The sequence below is a fragment of the Oryx dammah genome, unplaced genomic scaffold, assembly GCF_014754425.2.
Source record: "Oryx dammah isolate SB20612 unplaced genomic scaffold, SCBI_Odam_1.1 HiC_scaffold_5, whole genome shotgun sequence".
NCBI classification, from domain to species: domain Eukaryota; kingdom Metazoa; phylum Chordata; class Mammalia; order Artiodactyla; family Bovidae; genus Oryx; species Oryx dammah.
In genome coordinates, this window is record NW_024070189.1 from 89,763,060 (window position 1) to 89,779,253 (window position 16,194).

General features: G+C 50.6%; 1 protein-coding gene across 2 annotated transcripts in view; it reads right to left on the reverse strand.

Moving 5' to 3' along the window:
* SIRT6 (sirtuin 6) overlaps positions 1-5,101 on the reverse strand; it is an 8,411-nt gene extending 3,310 nt beyond the window's left edge. The window contains exons 1-2 of one of the 2 annotated variants that reach the window (XM_040241978.1): positions 4,826-5,101; positions 1,067-1,194 (exon numbers count right to left, since the gene is read on the reverse strand). In XM_040241978.1, the coding sequence (XP_040097912.1) occupies positions 1,067-1,194; positions 4,826-5,029 (332 nt within the window). In that variant the 5' untranslated portion in view covers positions 5,030-5,101. The remainder of the gene's footprint in view (positions 1-1,066; positions 1,195-4,825) is intronic. The other variant, XM_040241979.1, reaches the window with a different exon arrangement.
* Positions 5,102-16,194: the final 11,093 nt, after the last annotated feature.

Here is a 16,194-nt window from a genome sequence, read left to right on the forward strand (position 1 = left end):
GGATGCTGGGGCCCTAGTGCACCCAGGCCCTGCCCTCAGGGAGTCCATGGCCCTGTACTGGGGGATGCTGGGCCCTAGTGCACCCAGACCCCGCCCTCAGGGAGTTCTCCATCTCGTGAGGAAGAGACACAGGTGGACACAGAGCCTCTGGCCCTCTGGAGGCCGGGGCAGAGGGAGCAATCCAGGGCTGGGCTGGCCCAGTGGAAGTGGTGAGGGCTCTTTGTGGGACTCTGGGAAGGCTTCCTGGAGGAGGCAGAGCTGTCTCTGAACAGAGAGGAAAGGGCAAGGCTGTTCAGACAGTCTGGGCACTGCAGGGGCTGAGGTTGGAGAGCTGAACCAAGGCTAGGTCAGGAAAGGCTTTGATTTCCAGCCCGAAGTGCTTGGAACTCTGAAGTGTGGCAATGGGGAGCTATGGCAGGTTATGGAAGGGGGATGAGATTCACACCTTAGAGTTCTAACACTCCTCCAGATGAGGAATCTGCTCTTCTGCTGTGAGAGTCTATGGTAGGGGCCTGAGAAGCCTCAGAAAGAGAATACAAGTGCAATAGGCCTGCCCATCTGGGTGGGGTTGCAAACTTCACACCTACAGGGGCCACTTGGAGGCCACAATTTTGAGACCCCGGTTTTTCAGCAATGAGACTCTTGTCTAACATAGGCTGCCCGAAGCAGAGCAAAGTTAGACATTATCTGGTTTCACACCCTCACTTGCAGTTGAGGAAACTGAGGTCTGGATGGTTTCTATGGTAATAATAGAAGCCAATATTTAGCCATGCACAATGGGCCTAGACAAAAGACTTATGTTTCCCAGCACCACTTGCAACTAGGTACAGTCACATGACCCAGTTTTGACCAATGAAAGGCAATGTTGGGTGTGATATAAAGGGACCTGCTTTGAAGAAAGGGTCTTACACATCCCCAACACCCTAGGGGACTGATGGGTCACCCTAGACTCAGTGGGAGGGAGGGCAGCAGGATGGGCTTTGATGCCTGTTCATCTGGCGAGCTCACAGGGAAGGCTGTGGCAGCCTGGCAGGCCCTGCCTCAACTTCCCGCCCTGCCCACCGACCTGAAGTCGGGGATGCCTGAGGCAGTGCTGATGCCTGCGCCTGTGTGGAACACCACACTGGAGGACTGCCAGATGAGCTGTGCCAGCTCCCACACCTTCTGCTCCAACTCCTCGGGGGGGTCGAAGACCTGTTGGGTGAGGGAGAGCAGCAGGGAGTGAAACAGAAGGGAGTGGGGCAGGTGCTAAATCTCTTTAGTCATGTCCGACTCTGTGTGACCCCAGGGACTGCAGACTGCCAGGCTCCTCTGTCCATGAATTGTCCAGGCAAGAATACTGGAGTGGGTTGCCATTTCCGACAAGAATGACAGAGCTACAGTGAGGCAGGAGGTACATGCCCCCCACCTCCCCTGCCACCTTAATGGTTAACCGATTGGAGACTCATTCCTAGTGCTCCAAAGAAACTCTGAGGTGAGAATAGCAAGACAATTAAGGTAGGACACTGGGCCCTGCCCAGATCACGTATTTCTCATTCTCGAAGTCAGGAGACCTTGCCGATCACACATGGGCAGAAAAGCTCCTTGGAGGTCAAAGGTGAATGATGCCAAAGGATAATCTACCCATGGGCCTTCGTAGTAGAATCTATCTCAGCTAAGAGATGCATGTGCACACATGGGAGGATCCTGAGATATACCAAATATGGACTCTGCACCAGGCAAATCGAAATGATTGGGCAAAGGAAATCCAGAAGAAATGCCCCATCGAAGTGATTTAAACTGCCACAAGAGCACAACTCAGGGACTCTCCCTGAGTCTGCCTGCGTGTCTATCCATATGTATTGTACTCTTTTTCCTCCTAATAAATACTCTACTTGCTTCACTACGTTCTGTCTCTGTGGAACTCTTTTCTGCAAAGCTGAAGGGCCAGGGGCCTTGTCACTGACCACTAGTCTAGTGGTTAGGATCTGGTGTTTTCACCACCTTGGCCCAGCTTCAATTTCTGGCTGAGAACCCAAGTACCACTTCAAGCGGTTTTAGGCCCAGGCCACTCGAGATCAATAAAATGTGACAAAAACTGATTAGAACCAACTAGGTCCAAGATGGCGGAAGATGAGCCTTCCAGTAGATCTTGAGTCTTATTATATGCTCATTGTAATACACCAGCATGATAAATGACATGACAGTTCAGAAGGCTAAAATGTGGGAGGTGGCCCAGTTCCTGGAAATCCCCACCCCTTCCCCAAAATAATTGGAATAATCCTCCCATTCACTAGCCTATGAAATTAACCAGCCCCTAAAAACTAACCACACCGTATTTCAGAACCTCTCACCTGCTGAGATGGCCCACACCCTGTCTGTGGAGTGTTTCTCCCAAGGCTGTTCTCACCTTTTGAGACAGATTGCATTCTGTCTGCAGATGGCGTTTCTCTCTAAATAAATCCCCTTCTTACCTATCACTTTGGGCTTCCCAGGTGGCGCTAGTGGTAAAGAACCCATCTGCCTATGCAGGAGACCTAAGAGACTCGGGCTCAATCCCTGGGTTGGGAAGATCCCCTGAAGAAGAAAATGGCAACCCACTCTAGTATTCTTGCCTGGAGAATCCCATAGACAGAGGAGCCTGGAAGGCTACGGCCCACAGGGTCACAAAGAGTCAGAAACAACTGAAGCGACTTAACATGCACACATGCACATATCTCTGTCTCACTGAATTCTTTCTGCAGTGAGAAATAAAGAAACTGAGCTTCACTAAGTCCTAAGACAAGGGTGTGATCTCAACTGAACCGTGGGTTCAAATCCCACCCCAAGTTGCATGGTTTTAGGAGAAGTTACAACATGTCCCACAGTGGGCAAGGCCACAAGCCACAGACTGCCTTGCCCAGGAGGAGGGGAAAGGGTGGGAAAAGGCAGCTTGTTATCACGTCCTTTCTCTGCCCACAGACCTCCAGGGCTCCCACCTCTCTCGATGGAAAAACCCAAGTCCCCACCAAGGCCCATAAAGCCCTGCAGGACCTGCCCCATCCCTGCTCTCCCCTCCTCCCTCTCTCCCCTTCGCTCACTCCACACAGGCCTCCTTGATGTTCCTCTAACACACCAGGCACAGTTCAGCCTCACGGCTTTGCAGAGGCAAAGCCCTCCACCTGGAATGTCCTTTGCCCAGACACCTACGTGACTCCCCTTGCACTTCCTCTCCATCTTGGCTCAAAAGCTATCTCATTTGCATACTCATGTTCACGGTAGCATTATTCACAGTCGCTAAATATGGGAGCAACCCCAGTGTGAATTAACAGATGAATGGATACTAACAAATGTGGTCTACATGTACAATCAAACCAGTCAATCCTAAAGGAAATTAACCCTTAATATTCATTGGAAGGACTGATACTGAAGATGAAGCTCCAATACTTTGGCCACCTGATGCGAAGAGCCAACTCATTAGAAAAGACCCTGATGCTGGGAAAGATTGAAGGCAGGAGGAAAAGAGGATGACAAAGGACGAGATGATTGGATGGCATCACCAACTCAATGGCCATGAATTTGAGCAAACTCCGAGAGATAGTGAAGGACAGGGAAGGCTGGCGTGCTGCAGTCCATGGGGTCCCAAAGAGTTGGACATGACTGAGTGACTGAAGAACAGCAACACATACAAGGGAATATCATTCAGCTTTAAAAAGGAAGAAAATTTGGACACATTATTCAATACAGATGAAACCTGAGGACATCATGCTCAGTGAAATCGGACAGACACAAAAACACAAATACTGTATGATTTCACTTAAGTGAGGTTCCCAAGAGGAGTCAGATACAAAGAGAAAGTAGATGGTGGGCCTGGGGCTGGGAGAGGGGATGGAGAATCACTGTTTAATGGGGACAGAGTTTTAGTTCGGGAAGAGGAGAAAGTTCTGCAAATGGATGGTGGTGATGGTTGCCTAACATTAAATGTATTTCACACTGCTGAGTTATCTTAGTGATGGCTATCACCAGCCACCTAGTTTGCAACGCAGCCCCCAGTTCTCATCATCTGCTTTACCTTTCTGCCTAGCGCTGACCACTATCTGACTGACTCCTTACATTTATTTGCTGCTCATCTGTCTCCCAGCTGGAACGAGGGGGCTTGGCCTGTTTGGTTCCCCATGTGGTCCCAGGATGAACGTAGGTGCTTAATAAATGTTTGTGGGTTAAAGTGAAAAAACTGGCAGGAGAAAAGAGTGGGGCTTCACACCATCTGAGAGCTCGTGAATGCCTGACTCAGAAGGAACGGACCAACCTTTGTGGGAGGGGGCAAGCTTCTCTCCAGTTTACAGGAGGGAAAGAGACCCAGAACGAAGGGATCCCACCAAGGTCTCAGTGCATGGCGGGGACTTCTCTCAGCGAGGCTGGATTTCCATCTTCCAGGTTCCTCCTCAGCTAAAAATCCTCATCAGCCTCAGGATAGTGTCAGATCCTCATCTTGGCACTTGAAGCCCATCCTGCCCGTTTTGGAAACCTCTCTGGCCAAATCTGCCCTCCAAGTTTGTCTATTGCCACCTCCCGCCTTTGCCCCGGTGCCTTCCTCCTGGAACTACATCCCTTGTTCCCCCATCAGAACTTCAGGACTTCTCGAAGTGGGTCCTATCCTCCGTCCCCTGCCGGACCGACCCGGAGCTGGGCGTGGTCGCATCCCCAGCCGCACTGGGTCGTCACTTCCCGCCCCCTCCTCACTGGGAAGTCCCTCCCATTGTCTAGCCTCAGTGTCTCCTGATATTCCCACAATGCTCCACTGCCAGCCGGTCCCGCCCAGCCCACGGCCTTGACGGCGGCCGTCGGAACCCCCAGCCGCGCTCACCTCGGGTAGACCGCACTTGCCCTTGTCCGCATACGGCGAAAGCCCCGCCGCGTAATTCACCGACATCCTCACTGCACCAACGGGAACAATAAAGTTTCCCTTGTTGCGGCCGCTTCCGCCGGAAATATGGTGGGACGAGGAAGAAGGAGGAGCCGTGTTCTCATCTTTCGTACCTGGCCGCTCCTCGCAAGGCGCATGCGCCATGCACTGTCGCCGCAGTCGCCATATTAACTGCTGGCAATGGCCTGCCGGGTTCTTATACGCTGGTCATGTGGGGTGGGGGCCTGGGAAAGGGTTGTTCAGTGACCCAGGCTGGATACTAGGGGACTGTCCTCGTGAGAGTTATCCAGTCACCTGTAAAATGAAGGGCGCAAGCGATCGGTTCCCTCTTTCCCCTTTTGAAAACGAGTAAACTGACGCCCACTTCCCTCCCCGCGTCCCCCAGTCCCAGGACAGAGCCTGAGAGAGGAAACCCAAACTCTTGCTTCCAATCCAAGGTTCTTCCCCTTGCATATTTCAGAAGTTTATAAATATACAAATTCAGGGTTCCTGTGCACGTGTGCTGGGTTCAGGACGCAATTTGGATCCTCACTAGGGAGGCTCACGGACGCCGCTCTAAGTTACCTGAACGTTATCCAGGTGTGTGATAATCACTCAGCAAGACAAGTCCTGACCGCACCAAGAGGCTGGAAAAACTGCTTATGTCCTTGTGGAGGCTTGAGGACTCATTCAGGAAATGTATTGAGCACCTACTGTGTGCTGGCGAGACGCTGGAGACCACCGGCAGCCCCCTGTGAAGGGGCAATGGTGACTTAGTGTGACTGGCGTGTAATGAGGGCCCTGGGCAATGAAGGAGCTCAAAGGAGGCGCCTGACCCAGCCTGGGGGCAATCAGGAAGGCTTCCTGGAGAAGGGGTGTTGCAGCAACTATCTGAACAGTGAGTACCAGTGAGAATCAGCCAGTTGGAGGTGACAGAAGGTACAGAAAGAAGGCTCCTGGCAGAGGAACCGCAAGTACAAAGGCTGAGAGGAGAGAAAGAAGGTGGCTCATTCCAGAAACTGAAATAAGTCCAGCGATGTTAGGGAAGAACCTCCGTGTCTTCCCGCCAGAGCCCCTTGGCCAACAGACAGCCCCGCTGCCACTCTGTCTCCTCCCTCTGCTCATCCTCGGGCCCCCTGGGGCAGCTGCCTGCTGAGAGCTGATCAGGTGTCAGGGCTGAGTGCTGGGAGCTGTGGGTGCGAGCTGGTGGCCCGGCTGGGAGCAGGTAACCAGAGCTGGCAGTGGACACGGTGGCCTAGTGCTGGCGGCACTGAAACTGCAGGAGGTAGGAGGGAAGGAGGTGAGGGAGGCCCAGGATGGAGGCTCCCCTAAGGGCCTCAGGCTCCTTGACCCCCAAGCCCTGGAAGGTGGGAGAAAGGAAAGGCCAGTGTGTGTCCCAGCCATGCTGAGGCACCGTCTCTCTCTCTCTCTCTCACACACACACACACACACACACGCGCTCGCGCGTGCACCTCTTACTTTTTTGTCTAGGATTCATACCCTCTCTTCCTGCTGCTGCAGCTCAATGTCCTGGCCCAGCCAGCAGGCCCTGTGGATATATCATCACCTCTTCCAGGAAGCAGCTCCGTAGATGAGGGTACTTTCCCCTTCCCCAAGCCGGCAGATTCCCTCCTGCCCAGACAACCTGTGGACTCCTCTCTTGGGTGTCAGTTACACCCTGCTGTAGGTGTGATTGAGTCTGTTAGACAAGAGTAAAGAAAAATGGTGGTGGGTGAATGCTTACATTGATGAACGGGGTAAATTGAAGGGGTGAATGAATGGATGGGTAGTAGATGGATAGGAGGGTGGATGGATGGGTGGATAGCTGGTAGGTAGGTGTTGGCTGGCTGGATGAGTGGATAGTTGAGGTGGATAGATGGATAGATGAGTAGTTGGGTGGGTGAATAGGCAGCTGGACGGTGGGTGTGTGGTGTATGAAGCATGGTTGAAGGGTTCATGGAGAACCATAAAAAGATGAGTTTGGTGGCTAGGTGGTGGCCAGTGGGTGGTTGGATGGATGAATGCATGGGTGACTGGATGGTGGGTGGATGGATCAACGGATGGTGGGTGGATGAACAAGTTGATGTGTGCATGTTGGATGGGTGGGTGTGTCAATGGTAGATAGATGGATGGATAGGTGAGTGAGTGAGTGGATAGGCAGGTGGGTGGATGGTGGATGGAGCATGGTTGAAGGGTGCATGAAGAACCATGAAAAGATGGATTGGGTGGATGAGTGGATGGGTAGTGGCCAGTGAGTGGTTGCAGAGGTGAATGAATGAGTGAGTGGATGGATGGGTGGATGGATCAGTGGATGGTGGGTGGATGTTGGATGGATGGGTGGGTAGATGGTGGATGGATGGATGGATAGGTGAGTAGGTAGGTGGGTGGGTAGGCAGGTGGATGAGGTGGGTGGTGGATAAAGCATGGTTGAAGGGTGCACAGAGAACCATGAGAACATGAGTTGGATGGGTGGTGGACAGTAGGTGGATGTAGAAATGCTTGGTGGGAGGATGGGTGCATAGGTGAGTGAATGGGTAGAAAGAAGGTTTGGAGAATTTATGGGCAGGTGGGCAGGTGAAGGAAACACCTTTACAGCAATCCCACTCTGACATAGGAAGGAATTCCTAGCCAGACACCCAGCAAAACACCCCCTTGAGATCGCTGCCTGACCTCTGTACCTGCAGGTTCACAAAACACAGAACAGGCTAAGCTGGACAGACATGCGTGCATAGACATACCTTGTGTTGAGCTGTGCACACACATGCATGGAGCCATCAATCACTCTAGACTTCCACCCACCTTGGGTGACTTGCCTCTGTGCTCTTATTCACGCAGGAACCAGGCTGGTGTAAAGGGTTTAGTCTCAAGGATGTTCTCTCTGACTTCCCAAAGAACATGCTCTATACTAAGAGGCGTCAACTCTGTGCCTGGCCCCTGAGGACCCACTAAGTATTCAGGAAAACAGAACCAGTCCAGACACTTCTAGCCTCTGGAGCCAAGGATGGAGCAGAAGAGCTGAGGGAACCCAATTTGGGAGTTAGAGTTCTGCCCATTAGTAAGAGGCAAAGCTGATCGGAACACCACAGGATTTTGGAACTAGGCTGGGAAAGATGAATAGGAGCTCACCAGAGGCAGGGTGGGGACAAGGCAGACATAACTGCACAGATAAAAGCTTGAAGACCAGAAAAAGCTTGTATCTACCTGGACAACAGGAAAAACTGGTGAGATGAATTTACTGAGCACCAACTGTTTGCCAGGCTCTAAGTTAGAGACCTCATGGGAAAGCAGAGGGAATTATCTCCTGCATTTTATGGAAGAGGGATGTGAAACTCGGAGAGGGGAAGTGATGCGATGAAGGACACAGAGCAGTTAGAAGATGGGATAGGTCTGTGACCTGCTCTAAGGGCTGGGATGGCCTGGGGAGGAGGAAGTGGTACTTTTGAGGAGTGAGAGGCAGGACGTCCCTCACCTCCTGGCTTTTCTCAGGAGGCCTGGGGAGAGGAGGAACGCCAGACGCTAGCTATGAAGACCCTCCGGGCACGATTTAAGAAGACAGAGGTGAGTCTGAGGCCGCTGAGACGCCCGCTATCTCTCAACTTCAGACTCCTGTCTCCCAGGACCTGGCTGAAGATCCACTGGGCCTTTGCACCATTGTCCTGTGTTGCTCATCACAGTCGTTTGGCAACTTCGTTACGACCAAGCCCCTCCCTGGTTCCCTATCAGCCACAGGTTCAAGTTTACCGTTTTATCCTCTGGCCAGCTCTCCGGTTTCTCTCTACTGCCCCCTGCTGCCCTCATCTCCACACTGCCTCCTGCTCAAGCTTTCCAGCCCCCATCCTTTTGCCCAGGCTGTTCCTTCCATCTGGCCTTTCCCTGTACTGCTCCCCATCAAGTCCTCCCCACTCTTCACAATTTGGCTCCAAGAAGATTTCTTCTGGAAGATCTCTACTCCCAGCTACAGTGACCATTGGCTCTTCTGGGGTCTCACTTTCTCAGGGATCCTGATATCTTGCTGCTGCTGCTGCTGTTGAGTATTCAGCAAATACTTGTATCCAATGCTGTTCTAGACACAAAGGCAACAGCAGTAAACAGGGCGAACAGAAACCCCTGCCCTCGTGGAGCTGACAGCCGCGTGTGGGTGATGGGTGCTGTTAATAAACAAGATAAATAAGTGAAAAGGCGTGCTTTGTACCAGGCAGACTAAGAAAGTAAAGAAAGGGAATTTGAAGCATCCAGGAGAGTGGAGATGGTTGCAGTTTTAAAGCAGATTGTCAGGGAACTTCCCTGGTGGTTGAGTGGCTAAGACTCCACGCTTCCAGTGCAGGGGGCCTGGGTTTGACTCCTGGTCAGGAAACTAGATCCCACATGCTACAGTTAAGAGTTTGCATGCCGCAATGAAAATTGAGGATCCTGAGTCCCACAGCTAAGACCCAGCACAGCCAAAGGAAAAAAAAATTGCCAAAATAAATAATAAAAATAACAATAAATAAATATTTTTAAAATGAAGCAGGTTGTCAGGAAAGGCCCCACCAAGAAGCTAATACAAGAGCAAAGATCAGAGGGGAAAGGAGGAGGAAATTGTGTGTGTATTTGAAAGACTTGCATTGCAGGCAGAGAGACCAGCCAGTGCAAAGGCCCTGAGGCAGGATCCAGTTGGCATCCCTTGCAGCTCTATCATGGACTATGAACTTCCTCAGTCATCCCTACTCCCTCCTAAGCCTCCTCTCCCTAGTCCCTGCCACGGTGGAGGGCAGTCCAGGGGAGAGTGACAGAAGCTGAGTGCAAATTCACACACAGTCAGGTAGCCAGCCTTCCTGAGCACTGGTCTTTGTGGCTGCCCGCTGTCAGGCTAAACTCCGCAATTACAGCACAAAGAAACTGAGTTCCAGAGAGGTTAACTTGGCTTTCTTGTCACAGAGCAAAGCAGCAACAGGGAAATTCAAGCCCACACGTGTCTGACTTCAGAACCCTTAGTCTTTCTACCATGATGGGGCCTTCCCATCAGCCAGGTGTGGCCCCAGGCAATCTGGGAGGCTACCTGGAGGAGGTGGTGCTGGAACAGAGCCTTGAAAGACAAGGAAGATTCAGACAAGTGAAGACACATGGCGGGTGAAGGGGAGGGGAGGTATATGGATATGGATTTGTATGGCTATAGATATGGATATGAGGATATGGACCAGTATGGGCAAAGGTTTGGAGGCTGGGCTGAGCCTGTTTGATACAGAGGCATTATGGGATGTTGAAGAAGTTCTTTTGGCTGCAGCAGACAATGTCGAAAACCAGCCAGAGGAACATGCTGGTTGTTGTTCAGTCACTCAGTTGTGTCTGACTCTGCAACCCCATGGACTGCAGCACGCCAGGCCTCCCTATCCTTCACTTTCTCCCAGAGTCGATGATGTCATCCAACCATCTCATCCTCTGTCGTCTCCTTCTCCTCCTGCCCTCAGCCTTTCCCAGCATCAGGGTCTTTTCTAGTGAGTCAGCTCTTCACATCAGGTGCCCAAAGTATTGGAGCTTCAGCTTCAGCATCTGTCCTTTCAGTGAATATTCAGAGTTGATTTCCTTTAGGAGTGACTGGTTCAATCTTGCTGCCCAAGGGACTCTCAAGAGTCTTCTCCAGCGCCACATTTCAAAACCATCAATTCTTCAGCACACAGCCTTCTTTATGGTCCAACACTCACATCTGTACATGACTACTGGAAAAACCATAGCTTTGACTATATGGACCTTTGTCAGCAAAGTGACATAAAAAATGGGGCAGAGGAAAAAGCCTGGTTTTATTCATTCATTCATTCATTCATTTACTTGGGCCGTGCTTCGAAACTTGCAGAATCTCAGTTCCCTGGCCAGGGACCGAACCTGTACCCCCTATAGAGGAAACTCAGAGCAGGGAATTCTGCCCCCCCAACCAATTCTTAAATATATTTGTATTATTTATCAATTTTAACATTCCTTCATTTTATTTATTTAAAATTTAAATTTCATGTTGTTGAATTTATTTTTATTTATTTCATGCTATTGTTTTTATTTTCAAACACTATAAGGAACTTTCCAGGTGCTTTGCAGACATCAGCCTATTTAATCCTCGTAACAATCATCTGCTGCTGCTGCTGCTAAGTCGCTTCAGTTGTGTCAGACTCTGAGCGACCCCATAGAAGGCAGCCCACTAGGCTCCGCCCTCCCTGGGATTCTCCAGGCAAGAACATGTGGGATGAGAGCTTTTATTATCTCCACTATTTAAATGAGTGAAGGATGCCCAGAGAGGTTAAGGAACTTGCCCAAGGTCACACAGCTAGCAAATGAGAGGCCCACCTTCTCCCTGGGCTCTGTTACTAGGAACAGGATAGGGCCTTGACTGTGAGGAAAGTGCACTGATTGAGAAGAGAGAGAGGGATTGGAGTGGGAGAAAGTGAGAAAGAAAGAGACAGAGCGAGGAATAAATGGCTTGTTAATCCCTACAAAATCTGGCATGGGTTCAGCTTCATTTGGGGCTTCCCTGGTAGCTCAGATGGTAAAGAATCTGCCTGCAATGGGGGAGACCCAGGTTCAATCCCTGGGTTGGGGAGATCCCCTGGAGAAAGAAATGGCAACCCACTCCAGTATTCTTATCTGGCAGAACCCCATGGACAGAGGAGCCTGGCAGGCTACAATCCATGGGGTCACAAAGAGTTGGAAACAACTGAGAGACGAACACTTTCACTTTCTTTTCAGCTTCATTTATTGCAGAGTGATCCTACAATTTTCATTCCATTTGGAATCAATTCCTAGTTAGTGTTCACATTTACCCCTAAGAATTCCTGAGAACTTGAAGTCAATGTTAGACCAAACAATATCATTGGTTTTTAATTTTGTTGTAAATTGAGAGGATGCTTTTAATCAGGAAGAGCATCTCAAATTTTTTATCTACTTCTATTCAGAGAAACCAGGAATCCAGGTATCAATCACATGGGTCTTCTCAACCATAACAGAGATAATACCAGAGAGCCTGTAGCCATAGCATTGTTAATTTCAGAAGCAGAGTTCTGTTGAAATAAAATTCTTCAAAAAGTTTGGGGCGCAAAAAAAAAAAAAAGAAAAAATGTACCTAATTTGGGACGTGACTGTGTTTTGATAGGTGCCTAGCACAGAGTCAGAAGGCAGGGGCGGGGGCAGAGGGGTGTAAAAAACTCCACCTGGGTGTGAGGGTCTCTGGAGTTGGGTGTTGGGGGGTGCGGCGAGCAGAGACACCAAAGGCTGGGGCAGGAGCGGCTGAGCAGAGGAGCAGGAGCAGAGGAGAAGCTGGGCCTCCATCCTTCCATTCCCCTGCAGCACGCCCCCACCCCCACCCCCCCACCCCCTCGCCCCGCCCCAGGGCTCCAGTTTCTCTGCTGGCAGCAGGAGTCAGGTTCAGCTTTTGTTCGGCTGCCCCGAGGGAAGAAAGCAAACACCCCTGACGGCAGTGGTCCTCCCCCGCCTCCCTCCGCCTCCATCTCCCTGGACATTCTGTTTCCCTTCCTTAGCACACAGCCCAGCCACCACACCTGGGCTCCAGACCTTCCCTGCTTCCACTGCTCTCAGGATCCAGCCTGCTTTGAGTCCTCTCCGGGCCTCAGTATTTCCATCTGTAAGATGGGAGTTAACTGGAAATAGGAGCCTCGTTTTTTGGATTCCCTCTGATCTCTTGCCCTTATTTCAGCTTTTAGAAAAATCCCACAAGAAAGAAGCTTGTGTATCTGTAAAAAAAAAATTTTTAGAAGATTCATAGACTCCCGGTGCCTCAGTGCTTTTTGGAAAGTCTGTCTGTCCCTGTCCCTCACTTTTACTCCCAGAGTCTCTATTTCTTTTTTCTTCCCCAACGTGAACAAACTAGTCTTTTGATATTGGGTCAAAAAAAGGCACTAGGGAATTGACTGAAATTTGTAGCTTGTAGTTTATTATTAGAATGCCCTGCAAAATACTCTTTTTGTTTGTTTCTTTGATTTTTTATTGAATTTGTTACAAATATTGCTTCTGTTTTGATTTTTTGGCTACGAGGCGGGTGGGGTCTTAGCTCCCTGACCAGGGATGGAACCTGCGCCCCCTGCATTGGAAGGCAAAGTCTTAACTACCAGACCTCCAGGGAAGTCCTGAAAAATACTCTTGAAATGAAGAAATGTACATGTGGATATTTACTAGATATATGACTTTATTTTAAATCTGAGTCACTATTTAATTCATTCAACAAACATTTAATGAATACCTACTGTAGGCTGGAGACCAAGGTTGGCTTCAGAGATGCTCCCACTCAGAAGAGCCCCGTGTTTGGTTTCATTTCTGCCTGTCTGACATTCTTAGTCACTTTTCAGCTGAGGGCCCTGCGTTTTCACTTTGTATCGGGCACTCCTAAATCTGTACATGGGACCCGCTGGGGAGATGCAGCAGTGACTAAGGGACACAAAAATTCCTGCCTGTGCAGAGATGACATTCTGTGGAGAGATCAAGAGGAAGTGATATTTTCAGAAAGGTACATGGGATGACGTCAGGTGATAATAAAAACCATAAAGGAAAATTGGCCCCCACTGAGGGAATCAGAGTGACAGGGGGTGACCAGAGAAGGGCTGTCTGAAGAGGTGTCTTCCAGTGCAAAAGACAGTGAAGGAATCAGCCTTGTAGGCGGTGGAGGAGAGAGGGCATCCCGGGTGGAGGGCACAGGAAGGGCAAAAGCGCGGAGGTGGGCAGAGCTGTCAGAGGACCGGAAAGGAGGCCACTGCAGCAGGAATCCATGGACCAGGGGACAGGCTGGGGGAAAAGCTCAGAGAGTTGATGAGGAGGCGTGATTAGAGCAAAAGTGGGCACATTTTTCATGTAAAAGGCCGGATGGTAAATTTCTTTTTCAGCCACACCTTGCAGCTTGTGGGATCTTTGTTCCCAGTGTGTGCATGCTAAGTAACTTCAGTCATGTCTGATGCTTTGCAAGTCCATGAACTGTAGCCTACTAGACTCCTCTGTCCATGGGATAACTTGGGAGTCCTAACCATTGGGCCATCAGGGAATTCCCAGAGGCTGTTTGAAAATTAATGAGCACATGCCAGTGTTGTTGTTCAGTTGCTCAGTGGTGTCCAACTCTTTGGACTGCAGCATGCCAGGCTTCCCTGTCCTTTACTGTCTCCCAGAGTTTGCTCAAACTTAATTGTCAGTGATGCCACCCAACCATCTCATCCTCTGCCATCCCCTTCTTCTGCCTTCAATATTTCCCAGCATCAGAGGCTTTTCCAATGAGTCAGCTCTTTGCATCAGGTGGCCAAAATATTGGAGCTCCAGCTTCAGCATCACTCCTTCCAATGAATATTCAGGGGTGCTTTCCTTTAGGATTGACTTGTTTGTTCTCCTTGCTATCCAAACTTGTTTTATGGACTCTGAAATGTGATTTTCATATAATTTGGGGGGTGGGGGTGGCCATACCTTGAGGAGTGTGGGATCTTACTTCCCCGACCAGGGATCAAACCTGCACCCCCTGCATTGGGAGAACAGAGTCTTAACCACTGGACTGCCAGGAAGTCCCCTCATATAATTTTCATGTGTTACAAACTATAACTCTACTTTTGATTTTTCCCCCCCTAACCACTTATACAGAGAAGGCAATGGCACCCCACTCCAGTACTCTTGCCTGAAAAATCCCATGGATGGAGGAGCCTGGTGGGCTGCAGTCCATGGGGTCTCTAAGAGTCGGACACGACTGAAGCGACTTAGCAGCAGCAGCAGTAGTAACCACTTATAAGTGTAAAAACCATTCTCAGCTCTTGGCCTGGACAAAACCAGGTGGGAGTGGGGTCGGGTGGGAGACCTTAGCTGGTGGACCCCATGCCATGGAACCTCCTGGGCTCTGTGAGCAGTTAGCATCTGATGACAAGTGAGGTCACTGGAGGCTTATGTGCAGGAGCGAGATATGCTCTGATGCAGGTTTAGGCAGCTGGTGGGCCAGGGAGGGGAATAGAAGCAAGCAGGCCCAGGTGGAGGTGACCCCACAGTGGAGCTGTGATGGGACTGACTGTGGGTGAGAAGGGGTCCTTGGATGCAGTTTGGCTTCCGGGTTGGGTGTGGGGCGAGAGAGAGGAGTCAGGTGGGATGGTGGTACCCTTAGCACACTGCCAGGGGAGGGACTTCTGATTGTGTCTGGCATCCAGAAGGACAGACCAAGGGCAATTGGAAATCTGAGGCCTGAGCTGGGAGATCCATTTCAGTCTCCTCTCTGGACAAGCCTAAGAGTCACCCCCCACCCAAGTGTAAGAGGAGAGAGGAGGCCTCGACACCCTCCCTCCAACTCCTCAACTGCTTATCAGGAAACTCTCCATTTACCTGTCCCCACCTCTCCCTACACCTGCCCAAAGGTGTCTGAGAATAATCACGGACAACAGCAGTGATCCTGCCCCCAGGGACACTGGGTGATGCCTCTGACATGGTTGTCACACAGTGGGCAGTGGGGAGGGGGGCTGCTCCTGGACCAAGGATGCTGTTCACACTGTCACAGAGTCCAGGATGGCCCCACCCCAGGGAATGACCAGACCCCAAATGTCAGCAGAGCCTCCAGGTGGAGGAACCTGGCTTTATGCTATCCACTCCGTTATCTATTCCATTTAACAGTGGAAGAATTGATGCCCAGAGAGGGAGAGTGGCTAGTCTCAGGTCACACAGCAGGTATGCAATGGCCAAGCTGTCTTCAAAGCCCCAGTGCCTGTCAGCAGCCATTGCTCTTAAATTCAGGCTCCTGGGACTTCCCTGGTGGTCCAGAGGTTAAGACTCCGCACTCCCAAGGCAGAGGGCATAGGTTCGATCCCTGGTGGAGAAATTAAGACCCCATATGCCTCGTGGTGCAGTCAGAAATAAAAATTAAGGTTAAAAATTCAGGCTCCTGAAAGCCTGTCTCTCCACACATCCCTTCTCTCCCCTGTAATCCCAACCTCCCACCTTTTCCTGACCATTTCTCAAATTTTCATTCACAACACAGTGGACTGTCCTGCCTTTTGGAACTGTTTGTGGCTCTCCTGACATCCCACACGCCTTGTTTCCCCCTAACTCCGGCTGCTATACACCATCTCTCCTCCTCCGCCCCACCCTTCAGTATGCCCCCCACCAATGCCCCAGGTCCTGGATTGGGGCAGAGTTACCACACTGGTCCAGGAGCGCAATTTATTTCATGATTTCTCCTTAACATGATCTTGTTCCTGCTGCTCCCCAATGCTGTCCATTCTTCAAGTTTCAACTCAGATGTCCTCTCTTGCAGGATCTCCCTGACTTCCCAGATAGTTTCAAGAGTCCTCTCTGAGCTTCCAGCTCATCTGAGCTTTCCCTTTAACAGCCCTGATCACTTTGGT